At 34.3% G+C, this 12533-nt stretch overlaps 1 protein-coding gene across 1 annotated transcript in view; it reads left to right on the top strand.

Annotated features, from left to right (window-relative positions):
• ZPBP (zona pellucida binding protein) overlaps positions 1 to 11668 on the top strand; it is a 101472-nt gene extending 89804 nt beyond the window's left edge. Inside the window, exon 8 of the mRNA XM_019939917.3 lies at positions 11547 to 11668. Within this exon, the coding sequence (XP_019795476.1) occupies positions 11547 to 11641 (95 nt within the window). The 3' untranslated portion in view covers positions 11642 to 11668. The remainder of the gene's footprint in view (positions 1 to 11546) is intronic.
• The last annotated feature ends 865 nt before the right edge of the window (positions 11669 to 12533 follow it).

The following is a 12533-nucleotide window of genomic DNA, read 5'->3' as shown; positions in this document are numbered from 1 at the left end:
TTGTGATTTTACCTTATTTGGTACTGCATATTTTCGTATTCCTGTGAATTTTGTCTTGTTTTTTTCACATGCAGTTAATACATTATTGAAAACAATTTGATCATTTCATGTCTTGCTTTTCTAATCTGATCGGTGTTTCTGTTTCAGCATTCAGTCTAAAGCTAATCATTTTCCACTACTTTCCTAAGTGCTCCACCCAGTGCTTTTTGAATATGAATTTTCTTTTCTGGTTATTCGGAACAGACACTGTTCCTTAGCCTGAGTGATTGCCAAGCACCCTTTCCTCTAAAGTTATCAAAATTGATGGTCCTTTCCCCAGATTCAGGTAGCTTCCTCAGACACATATGCTGATTTCTGTTATATAATCAAGTGAGATGTTCTACTCATCTCCAGAGTTCTCTGTCTCCACAGTATCTCCTTTCTGGTTCACAGGAAGAACACTAGCTGCATTCAATGTCTTCTTGGACTTCAGCTTTGTCTCTTCAGTTCAGGGAAGAACTCAGCTCCACCACAGTTCCCTTTGCCATAATTTAGAAACTCACTGAAAGCAATAATCTACAACAGTTGTAGAGCTCATATATCAATATTTTGTTTCCTGTATGTCCCTTGGGATCACTGTCCCTTGTGGTTTGATGTCCAGTTTCTTGAAAACCATTTTCCATGTCTTTCTATGGTTATTATGTTTCGGTTGTTTCAGGCAAAATGGTAAATCATTTCCTTTATTCTATCTGTTCACTGTTCTCTTCAGGCTAAAGAACTTCTTTTAGCCTTACTTGTAGTGCAGGCTTATTGTCTACAATGTCTCTAAATTGTATTACCAAATGTCTTTTTTTACCTTTCATGTTTTTTAAATAAACTTTATTTTTTAGGCAGTTTTGGGTTCAAAGCAAATTTGAATGTAAGGTACAGAGATTTTCCATATGTCCCCTGGACCCCCTCATGCTTAACCTCCACCGCTCAACATCCCTCAGCAGAGTGATACATTTGTTGTAATTGATGAATCTATAATGAATGAAATATCATTATCACCCAAAGTCCATGGTTTACATTAGGATTCACTCTTGGTGTTGTACATTCTGCGTTTTTTTGGACAAATGACATATGTTTACAATTATAGTATCATACAGTGTAGCTACACTACCCTAAAATTTCTCTGCTTTCCACCTATTCATTATTCTTTATCCCCAAGCCACTGATCTTTTTACTGTCTCCATAGTTTTGCCTTTTCCTGAATTTTATATTGTTGGAATCATACAGTGTGTAGCCTTTTCAGATTGACTTCCTTCACTTAGTAGTATTTCTTTTTAGCACTGAATAATATTCCACTGCCTTCTAGCAGTTATTGCTCCTAGTGAGAAGTGAGCTGCTACTCGTACTTTTTCCCTCTCGCACCCTGCATTTAATGTGTCATCATTTTTACTCCATAGCATTTAGATTATCTTTACTGGGGGTTTATAGCAGTTTGACTGTGTTGTGTGTAGGGGTGGAGGTTTTGTACATTTCATGTTGGTGTTTGCAGAGTTTTTTGGATTATTCATTTATGTCTTTTGTTAAATTCAAGGCTTTTGGGTCATATATGTCATTTATTGTTTTCTGCATTATTCTCTCTGTCCTCCCTTTTTGGTTATCAATTACACATACGTTACACCAATTTATATTGGCCCAGGGGTCACATGAAGCTCTACTCATTTTTTAATTAAGTTGAAATTCATATAACATAAAGCCATTTTAAAGTGGATAATTCAGTGACATTTAGTACATGGTGCTGTGCAACCACCACCTCTACCTAGTTCCCAAACATTTTAATCACCTCAAAAAGAAGCTCTGTGCTTATTAAGTGGTTACTCCCTATTTTTCTCTACCTTCAGCCCCTGACAACTACCAGTCTGCTTTCTTTCTCTATTCTGGATATTTCATACAAATGAAAAGATACAATATGTGTCATTTTTCTCTGGCTTCTTTCACTTAGCCTAATGTTTCAAGATTTAACCACATTGTAGCATGTATCAGTATGTCATTCCTTTTTATGGTTGAATAATATTGCATTGTTTGTTTATACTTTATACACAGGCAATTCTGTGTTTACCTTTCTTGAGCAGTTTTCAAACTATTTAGCACAGTGCCTGCACAATTTTACAGTGCTACTAATAATATACAAGGGTAACTATCTCAACAACACTTGTTATTTTCCTTTTAAAAAAGTATTGCTATCCTTGTGTGTGAAGTAGGGTCTCAGTATTGACTTGCATTTCCCAAATGACTAATGATGTTGAGCATTTTTTCCTGTACTTGGTGGCCACTTGTATATCTTCAGAAAAATGTCTAGGCAAGTCTTCTGTTCATTTTTTAAATTGGGTTTTCTTTCTTTTTGTTGTTGAGTTCTAAGGGCTATTTACATATTCTTTATACTCAGACCTTAGCACGTGTATGATTTGCAAAGGTTTATCTATTCTCAGAGAGCTTTTTCACTTTTTAATAATGTCCATTTGTGCACAGAAGTTTTATATTTTTATGAAGTTCAGTTTATTTTCTTTTTTATTGATGATGCTTTTGGTGTCATTTCTAAACAACCATTATGGAATCTAAAATTGTGAAAGATTTACCCCTTTCCTTTTTATCAAAGAGGTCATTGATGATTTGAGGTAAGTTCTAGAAAACAGTGTGAGTTAGGGGTCCAAATATATTCTTGGCATGTGGCTATCTGGTTGTCACAGGACTTTTCACTGAAGAGACTGTTCTTTCCCCCTTGCGTGGTCTTGTCATCCTTGTTGAAAATCGGTTTGCCACTGATGTCTGTGGCTATTTCTGGACTCTCAGTTCTATTCCATTAGTGTGCATTCTCTCTTTTTCTAGTACTACACTGTTTTGATTACAGTATCTTTGTAGGGAGTTTTGAAATTTAGAAGTGTGAGTACTCTAGGTTTGTATTTTTCAAAACTATGTTGTATATTTTAGGCCCCTTGCAATTCCATGTGAATTTGAGGATCATCATTCCCTCTGTTCAAAACCAAACGTAAAATAGATAGCTAGTGGGAAGCAGCCTAATAGCACAGGGAGATCAGCTTGGTAGTTTGTGACCACCTAGAGGGGTGGGATAGGGAGAGTGGGAGGGAGGGAGACTCAAGAGGGAAGAGATATGGGAACATATGTATATGTATAACTGATTCACTTTGTTATAAAGCAGAAACTAACACACCATTGTAAAGCAATTATACTCCAATAAAGATGTTATTAAAAAAAAAAACGAGCCTGAGGAATTTTGATACAGGATACATTGATCTATAGGTTCCTTTGGATTGTATTGTCATCTTCATAATGTTGTCTTCCACTTCTCCAACATAGGATGTGTTTCCATTTACCTAGGTCTTCTTTTATTTCTTACAGCAATGTTTTATAATTTTAATTTTACAAGTCTTCAACCTTCTTGCTTCAATTTACATCTAGATTTTTTGTGGATTAGCATGTAAATATAATTGTTTCTCTAATTTTCTTTTGGGACTTTTCACTGCTAGTGTATAGACATAACCACTTTTGTGTTGATCTTGTATCCTGCAACTTTGCTGAATTCCTTTATTAGCTCTAGTACCATGTGTATATGTGTATTCACAGGTTTCTCTCTCTCTCTCCCTGTGTGTGTGTGTGTGTGTGTATACATACACACAGTCATGTCATCTACAATTAGTTTACTTTTTCTTTTATAATTCAGAAGCCTTTTATTCTTTTTCTTGCCTAATTGCTCTCTCTAGAACTTTCTTTAGGACATCCTTGCCTTGTCCTTGATCTTAGGGGGAAAACTTTCAATATTTCACTACTGAAGATGATGTTAGCTTTGGGTTTTTCATAAAAGCCCTTTATCAGATTGAAATATTTTTAATTTTGTTCCGTTTGTTGAGTGTTTTTATGATGAAAATTTTGGATTTTGTCAAATTCTTTTTCTGCATCAATTGAGATGATCATGTAGGTTTTTTTTCCCCCTTCTATTTGTATAGTATATTACTTTGATTGGTTTTTATATATTTAGCCACCTTTGCATTTCCTGGGATATATCCCACTTCATTATGGTGAATAATACTTTAATATAGTGCTGGAAGTTGCTTGTTAGTATTTTGTTAAGGATGTTTGCATCTGCATTCTAGAGATATTGACATTTATTTCCTTGTCTTAGTAATAACTATCTGGCTTTGATGTCAGGGCAATGCTCATATCACAGATTGATTAGTAAGTGTTTCCTCCTCTTCTGTTTTTGAAAGAGTTTGAGAAGAATTGGTTTAATTCTTCTTTAACTGTTTGGTAGTATTCACCAGTGAAGCCATCTCACCCTGAGATTTTCATTATTGGAGGTTTTCAGTTACCAGCTCAATATCTTTACTTGTTACAGATTTCTTCCAATTTTCTATTTCTTCTTCAGTCAGTTTTTGTAACACGTGGGTTTCCAGGTATTTTTCATTTTTTTTCTAGCTTACCTAATTTGGTGGCATATAATTTTTCTTAAAATTGGCTTATCCTTTTTATTTCTGTAAGTTTGGTAGTGATGTTCCATCTTTCTTTCTGACTCTGAAAATTTCTCTCTTCTCTCTTATTCTCAGTCTACCTAAAGGTTTGTCAGTCCTTTTAGTCTTCATAAAAATCAACTTCTGTTTTCCTTGCTTTTCTCTATTTTTAAAATTCTCTGTTATTAATATTCACTTTAATCTTTAAAAAATTTTTCTTCTTTCTGCTATCTGTAGATTTAGTTTGTTGTTTTCTCATCCATTCAGGTGTAAAGTTATGTTATTGATTTAAGATCTTTCTTTTTTTTTCAATATAGGCATTTACTACTAATAAATGTTCCTCTGCTTTCACTTAATCTCATATGGTTTGGTGTGTTATGCTTTCATTCTAATACATCTCAATATGTTTTCCAATTTCCCTTTTGATATATTCTTTATCTTCTTGGCCTTTTAAGAATGTGTTGTTTAATTTTCACATATTTGTGAACATTCCACTTTTCCTTATGTTACTGATTTCTTCAGTAGCTTCATTCTATTGTGATTTGTATGATATCATTCTTTTTAAATTTATGAAGAATTGTCTTGTGTCCTAAAATATTGTCTATCCTAGAAAATATTCCATGTGTACTTGATAAAAATGGGTATTCTGTTGCTATGAGTGAGGTGTTCTATATACATCTGTTAATTTAGTTGGTTTATAGTGTTGTCAAGTCCTCTATTTCCTTATTGATCCTCTGTCTAGAAACTCTATCCATTATTGGAAGAGAGGTAATGAAATCTCCAAGCATTGCTGTAGAGCTGTGTCTCCCTCTGTTCTGCCAGTGTTTGCTTTATATATTTTCTGTACCTGTTGTTTGGTATGTATATTTTTATAATTGTTATATCTTCTTTGTGATTTGATCCTTTTAGGAATATGTAATTTCCTTTTTCTATTATAACAGTTTTTGACTTAAAGTCTATTTAATCTGAATTAGTGCCAGCTCTTTTTTCATTACAGTTTCCATGGAATATCTTTTTCCACTTTTTCACTTTCAACCTAATCATTTCATTTGGTCTAAAGTGAGTCTCTTCCAGATTGCATATAGTTGGATCATAAATATTCATTCTGCCAGTTTCTGTCTTCTGATTGTTGAATTTAATCCATTTACATTAAAAGTAATTACTGATAAAAATGGACTTATTTCTGCCATTTTACTATTTCCTATATGTTGATTGTTTTTTAGAGTTCTTTCAAAGTTAATTCTGAGAGTTTTTGCTTGATTATTTTCATGTTTCTTTAGTTGGGACTGTCATTTGGAGCTGCCAGTATCTTTGCTGATGTTACTCTATTCATTTTTTTAAAACTCTTATTTCTCTTGACTATGAGTTAGTTTTCTGTGTCTTTGAAAATCTAATAATTTTTATTATATGCTAAACTTTATTGGTAGTTCTATGTAGAGTCTTCTGGCTTATTTTTGCTCTGAAGAGTGTTTATTATTTAGTCTAATAATATGCTAGATTCAAAATCTAAACTGTCTCTCCCATTGTAGGCACCATCTTCTCAGTTTTTTCAGCTTTCCAACTCTTTCTGGTTTTGTTTTGTTTTTTTTTGCGTTAACGCGGGCCTCTCACTGCTGTGGCCTGTCCCGTTGTGGAGCACAGGCTCCGGACGCACAGGCTCAGCAGCCATGGCTCACGGGCCCAGCCACTCCACGGCATGTGGGATCTTCCCGGACCAGGGCACGAACCCGTGTCCCCTGCATCGGCAGGCAGACTCTCAACCACTGCGCCACCAGGGAAGCTCTCTTTTTCTGGTTTTGAACTTCTTGCAATATCATTGACTAATGTGAAGGTCTCACATCAGCCAGTGATCTGCATGGAGTCTATATGAGATTTTAGAGTTCTTGCTTCTGTTTCTACCTATTTCCTTGAATTTCTCCCATTACTTTCTATATCTTCTGGTGGCCTAGAAGTCTGTCCTCTCAGTTTTTGTAACCAAGTAGACATAATTTTTGCTTCAGTTTTAGCCACCCATGCACCACATAGTGTGGTGAGTACCCACTGCTGAAATATATAATAATACTTTTACCCATTTGCCTGTCTTTGCTACCTCTTCAGGGCTGTCAAATAGTGTATGTTTCCTCTTTCCTGATGTTTTAAGTGTTTTCTGCAGATTGATTAATTCAGTATAAGCTAGAATTAGAATTCTTGGCCACTTGATTTTTAGCATTGTGGACATTGTCTTTGGTGCATTATTTTTTGTTTAATATTGTATAAGTCTTATTGCTTATTTTCTCTATTTGTTTTCTCTTATAAAAGTCTTACCTGCCTCACAACCAGGAAAAAATTCTCTAATAATTTATTTTATTAATTTCAAATTTTGTTTCTTTACTCTCAGGTCCATAAAATAAGGGTACATACTGTGTGTGTGTGTACATACACATATATATACTTACAATATATGGTGCGTATATACACACACCTACGTTTGTATGTATATACACATATGTGTACATACACACGAATATATGTCTTTTAAAGGGTCCTCTTTTTTGTTTTACTGTTTGTGGTAATTAATGTCTTGTTGTATAGAGAGGGTAAACCACCTTCTTTTTTCTCTTTAGAAGTTGTCCATTTTAAATTGATTTGTCAAGTTATATAAAATAAAATTGTAGTTGAGGTTTTATTTATGAGTGCAGTGCAGGTATAGATTAATTTGATTAAAACTTACATTTTTACATTAGCAGCATAAAGTTGGATTTTTAAAAATCCAGTCTGAGAATATGGCCAATGATAGGCTATTTTAACAGATTCACAGTATTGCAAATTGTATCTGTGAGATTCATGCACATTTTTGTGGTTATAACACAATTTTTAAAAATTTTCTTTTCTATATAATATTCTATTTTATGAATATGTCAAGGAGTATATATCTGTTTTATTGTTGGTTGAAATTGCTTCCTACTTCTCAGTTTTTCTACTATGACAAACAATGGTGTTGTGAATATTTTTGTTTGTATATCCTAGGTCTTTAGCTAATATTGGATCATAAGATGAGCAATTCATTAAAATATGTCAGATTGGGTTAATACAAAAAATTTAGAAAACACTTTTACAACGCAATGTAGGACAGATCCTGTCTACATCTATGCCAATTCTTGGCATAGCCAAACTTTAAATATTTGCAATCTGATGATTATGTAATGCATCACATTTTTTATTATGGTAAAATATACATAAGATTTAACCTTTTAAGCATATTGAAAGGTACAAATTAGTGGCATTAAGCGCATTCACATTGTTGTGTAAGCGTCAATACCATCCATCTCCAGAACTTTTTCATCTTCCCAAACTGAAATTCTGTACCTATTAAACGCTAGCTCCCCATTCTGCCCTCCTTTCAGTCACTGACAACCACTCTTCTTCTTTCTGTCCCTATAAATTTGACGACTACTCTAGGCACCTCATGTAAATGAGATCATGTGGCATTTGTCCTTTTGTGATTGGCTTATTTCACTTGGCATCTATGTTGTAATATGTGTCAGAATTCCCTTCCTTTTGCAGGCTAAATACTATTCTGTTGTGTATATGTGTGTATATGTATCACATTCCCACCTCCAACATGTGTAGTTCGTGACCATCACACATTTTCATACCATTCCACAGTACTTTTTATAATTTCACATTCCCACATTAACATCACATTAGGTGGCCCAGCACTAACGTACCACATTTCCGTTGTCCACATGTATATGCCACGTTTTCTTTATCCATTCGTCTGTCAATGGACATAGGGTTGCTTCCACCTCTTGGCTATTGTGGATAGTGCTGCACTGAACATGGGTGTGCAGATATCTCTTCGAGATCCTACTCTTAGTTCTTTTGGATAAATACTGTTTTAGGGTGGGCCGCCATAACAAAATTCCATATACTGGATGGCTTAAACAAAATTTTTTTTCACAATTCTGGAGGCTGGAAGCCCAAGTTCAAGGTGCTGGTGATTCGTTTCTGGTGCGTTGTCTCTTGGCTTGCAGATGGCATAATGGGCCACCTTCTCATTTTGTCCTCACATGGCCTTTTCTTGGTTCAAGTTTGCAGAAAAAGTTTCGATTTTGATGTAGTCCAATTTAATTATTTGTCTTTTGTCCTCATGCTTTCAGTGTCATATAAAAAAATCATTGTAAAATCTAATGTCATAAAGCTTTTTCCTATGTTTTCTTCCAAGAATTTCATGGTTTTAGCTCTTATGTTTAGGTCTTTGATCCATTTTGAGTTAATTTTTGTATATATGGTGTAAGGTGCATCCAACCTCATTCATTTTCAAGTGGATATCCAGTTTGCTCAAACATTTGTTGAAAAGACTGTCCTTTCCTCATTGAATGATCTTGGTATCCTTGTTAAAAATTATTTGGGAGTTTATTTCTATTTTGTCTGTAATTTTGTCTTTATGTCAGTACCAGACCACTGAAATTACTGAAGCTTTGTAGTACTTAAATCAGCAAGTGTGAGATGTCCAACTTTGTTATTCTTTTACAAAATTGTTTTGGCTATTCTGAGTCCCTTGAGATTTCAAATGAGTTTTATGATGGATTTTTTTATCTCTGAAAATGCCACCACTGGGATTTTGATAGAGCTTTCATAGAATCTAGAGATTTCATAGATAGCGATTTCATGGATAGTTAGTAGTACTGACATCTTAACAATATTAAATATTAAATGAACATGGGACGTCTTTCCATTTGTGTCTTTGATTTCTTTCAGCAATTTTTGGTAGTTTTCAGTACACAAGAATTTGCCTCCTTGGTTAAGTTTTTCCTATTATTTTCTGTCCTTTTCTCGTTGATTTACATGAATTGTGTGTGTTTTCTGAATGGTAGTCCTCTGTTGGTTATATAAGCTGCAACTATTTCCTAGTTTTCTTGATTGACTGTTATTACTATTGTTACTTTAAGTTCTTAATTTTAATACCACATGTATCAATTATTTTCTATTATGGTTAGTCACTTCCCTTTTTAAGGAATTATTCCCTATCCAAAATTCATTAAGATATTTTCCTGTATTTACTTATTTCTTCATATGTCAATACTGATCAGTCACCAATGCTTCCTTCTCTTCTTATTGAAATAATCAAGTTTTAATCAGGCTGCTCTCATAACTGTAGCTGGGAGATGTTCTACTCACTGAGACTCAGACCTGGAAGAAAAGTTCACTAATTTTGTACTTTAAATAACATTTTAGCATTTTTCCTCAATTCCACTTAAAAGAGAACAAAATATTTCAGGGTATATCCAAGGAGAGAGTGCTACAGATAAGGGCTCTGTGGTATAACATGTACTATATTATGAAGGTTTTTTAAATTATAAGAATATTTATTAGAATATCATTATTTATTTAAACTTTAATTTAGATGATTTTATGCCAGTATCAGTTCTGTTTGTAACAGTCATGTATAAAGTCTGTGTGTAAAGACTGCATGCAGGTTTCTCTTCTCCATATGTAACGATTTGACACTTTCAATACATTCGCTAAATCTTTCCATATTTGTGCATCAAGAAATATTAATATATGTTTTGAGAGAAAGTGTACCACGATCACACACCTTTGAGAAATATTATGTCATTAGAATTTTACCACATACATTTTCACTTTAGACACTCTTCTTATTACTGCAGCAAATAAATCTATTTAACTTTGTTTACCAATTTTTTTTCCATCTGGAACATTAATTCCCAAATAAAATGTCTGTTAAAACTTGAGGAGCTCTGTGGAACCTAGAATGGAAAATACTTCTGAGTGATGGTTAAGATATTTCCCAATTTGAAAAAATATATTTTAAAAAGAATAAGAAATTAAATAATATAATATGACCCAGATTCAGTCAGTGACGTGTATTATTAAATCATGGTGCTAGAAAAAGAATCTATTTTGATGGCCCATGATACCCATGCCTTAGATGTGCTGTTACTAACATCTTTGTGATCCCTTGGCTGACCACATCTGCAATAGGTTAGTCAGAGACCCCAACTCAATTAGGGGCTGATGGCATCCCGTGACCTTGATGCCCTCCCCACCCCCAGTGGAAGAGGTGAGCAGAGGCAGCAACCCCGCAACGCACAGGGTTAAGCATTTATTGAGTGCCCATCACATGCTGGGTGCCTTTTCATCTAAGTCATCTGGTTTCAGTCCTCACAATAATGCTATGACTTGATTGTTACTGTACCTGTTTTACAAATAAGGAAACTAGAACTAACAGAATTGACTACTTTGCCCAGGATCCCAAAGTTAATCAATGGCAGAGAATGTATTTGACCTTGGTTTCTTCCTGCCTTTCTTTACTTTCTATCACACAGAGGGAGCAGTGGTGATGTATTCATGGTATACATTGTCCTTATGTTAGGGATGACCAAACTGAGTTACGTTTTAGGCTAAGTAATTTTTCCAGAATTACACCATTAGCCCAGGATAGAAATAGGATTTGAAATCAGAGGATTGTTAGAAATGATCTGCAAGTCCTTCCCATATTTGGGGCTATCTTTATACATCTAAATCGTGGTTACTATGGACCCTCTGGTAGTCACATTTGGTTCTTGACCCCTTGTGGCTTCTTCTGTAACTTACAGGATGGCCCAGTCAGCCTTCTGATGTCAACATCGTGTGGTCAGTAAAACTATTTTAGGTCACAGTCTTGGTTTACGCTGGATTAGAGTGAAAACTTAAAACTTTTCACTTACATGAGGCATTTAGAGGAGTCAAACTCATAGAAACAAATTGTGGAATGGTGGCTGCCAGGAGCTGGGAGAGGGGGAATGAGGAGATGTTTAATGGGTATAGAGTTGCAGTTTTTCCCAGATGCAGAAGTTCTGGAGATTAGTTGTACAATGATTTGCATACATTTAACACTACTGAACTGTACACTTAAAAATGGTTAAAATGGCAAATTTTATGCTATGTGCATTTTACCACAATTAGAAACAAAAAGAAAAAAAAGAACCTTCTTTGAAAATTTATCCTCCGTGTAAAGTTAATTTACGTGGCGTTAGGAAACTTTTACTTATTAACTTATTTTTTTATCCACAGTGATCTGCAGCCCTGGATCTTATAACTCCCATGATGGAATTCACTGCCTTCAGTGCAATAGCAGCTTGGTGTTTGGAGCAAAAGCATGTTTATAGGCCATTATTTTGAGCTCTTCGGTGGTTTGTTAAACACAAAAGTATATTTTTGAAATATTACTATATAATAAATCACTATTATGCCAAAATTAAATATATTAGATATTACCAAAATATGGTGTCATCATTTTAATTGAAACACGGTATGTCCAAATGCCTTATATACAGTACATCCAGTAATCTTTATTCATTAGTGCCAGACCTACATATGACTCCAAAATATTTCTTGGATCACTGTTTTTAAAATAGTTTCAAATATACTATACTGGGTTAGCCCAAAAGATTTTTTTATGATTTTTCAAAAATAGCCCATTCTATCGTTATTATATGTTGACTAATCTCAGGCTACCATATTCTTCCACAATCATTTTAATTTCAGCTTGTTTCATTCCTTGATTTTAATTTTATGGGATTCTATTCCTTCCAGTTTGACCTTTCATAGCTCAAAGTCACTGCAAGTCTTATTATTGCAATTTTTAGCCACTTTAGTTTAAGACCTAGTCCCAAACACACTATGAGTTTTTAATATACTTCAATATGGTGATCTTAAACTTTTCAGTTGAAAGTCCCTCAAATTACCTTTTGACATTTGAGAATGGAGTAATCGTTGTATGTGCCTAAATTAACACTTGAGCTTTCACAATGTGGAGAGAGAAAGAGAAACTAAGCAGTTTCTTTTCCCAGCAGCACCTCTAGGGGTGAGAATCAAGCAGTCATTTTCACTTCCTTCACTATTACAGTGTTCTGTGACAGATACCACTGCTGCGACCGCCTAATACTTACTCTCTCACCCTGGGATGTTGTGTTTGAATATGAAAAACTACCAAAAATTTAAATATTAATTACCAGGAAAATACATGAGTAAATCACAGAATTAGTAGCTTCTCAGTTT

Source organism: Tursiops truncatus, chromosome 9 (assembly GCF_011762595.2).
Source record: "Tursiops truncatus isolate mTurTru1 chromosome 9, mTurTru1.mat.Y, whole genome shotgun sequence".
NCBI classification, from domain to species: Eukaryota; Metazoa; Chordata; class Mammalia; order Artiodactyla; family Delphinidae; genus Tursiops; species Tursiops truncatus.
Note: the sequence above shows the minus strand (reverse complement) of the source record. Positions and strands in the feature narration are given on the sequence as shown.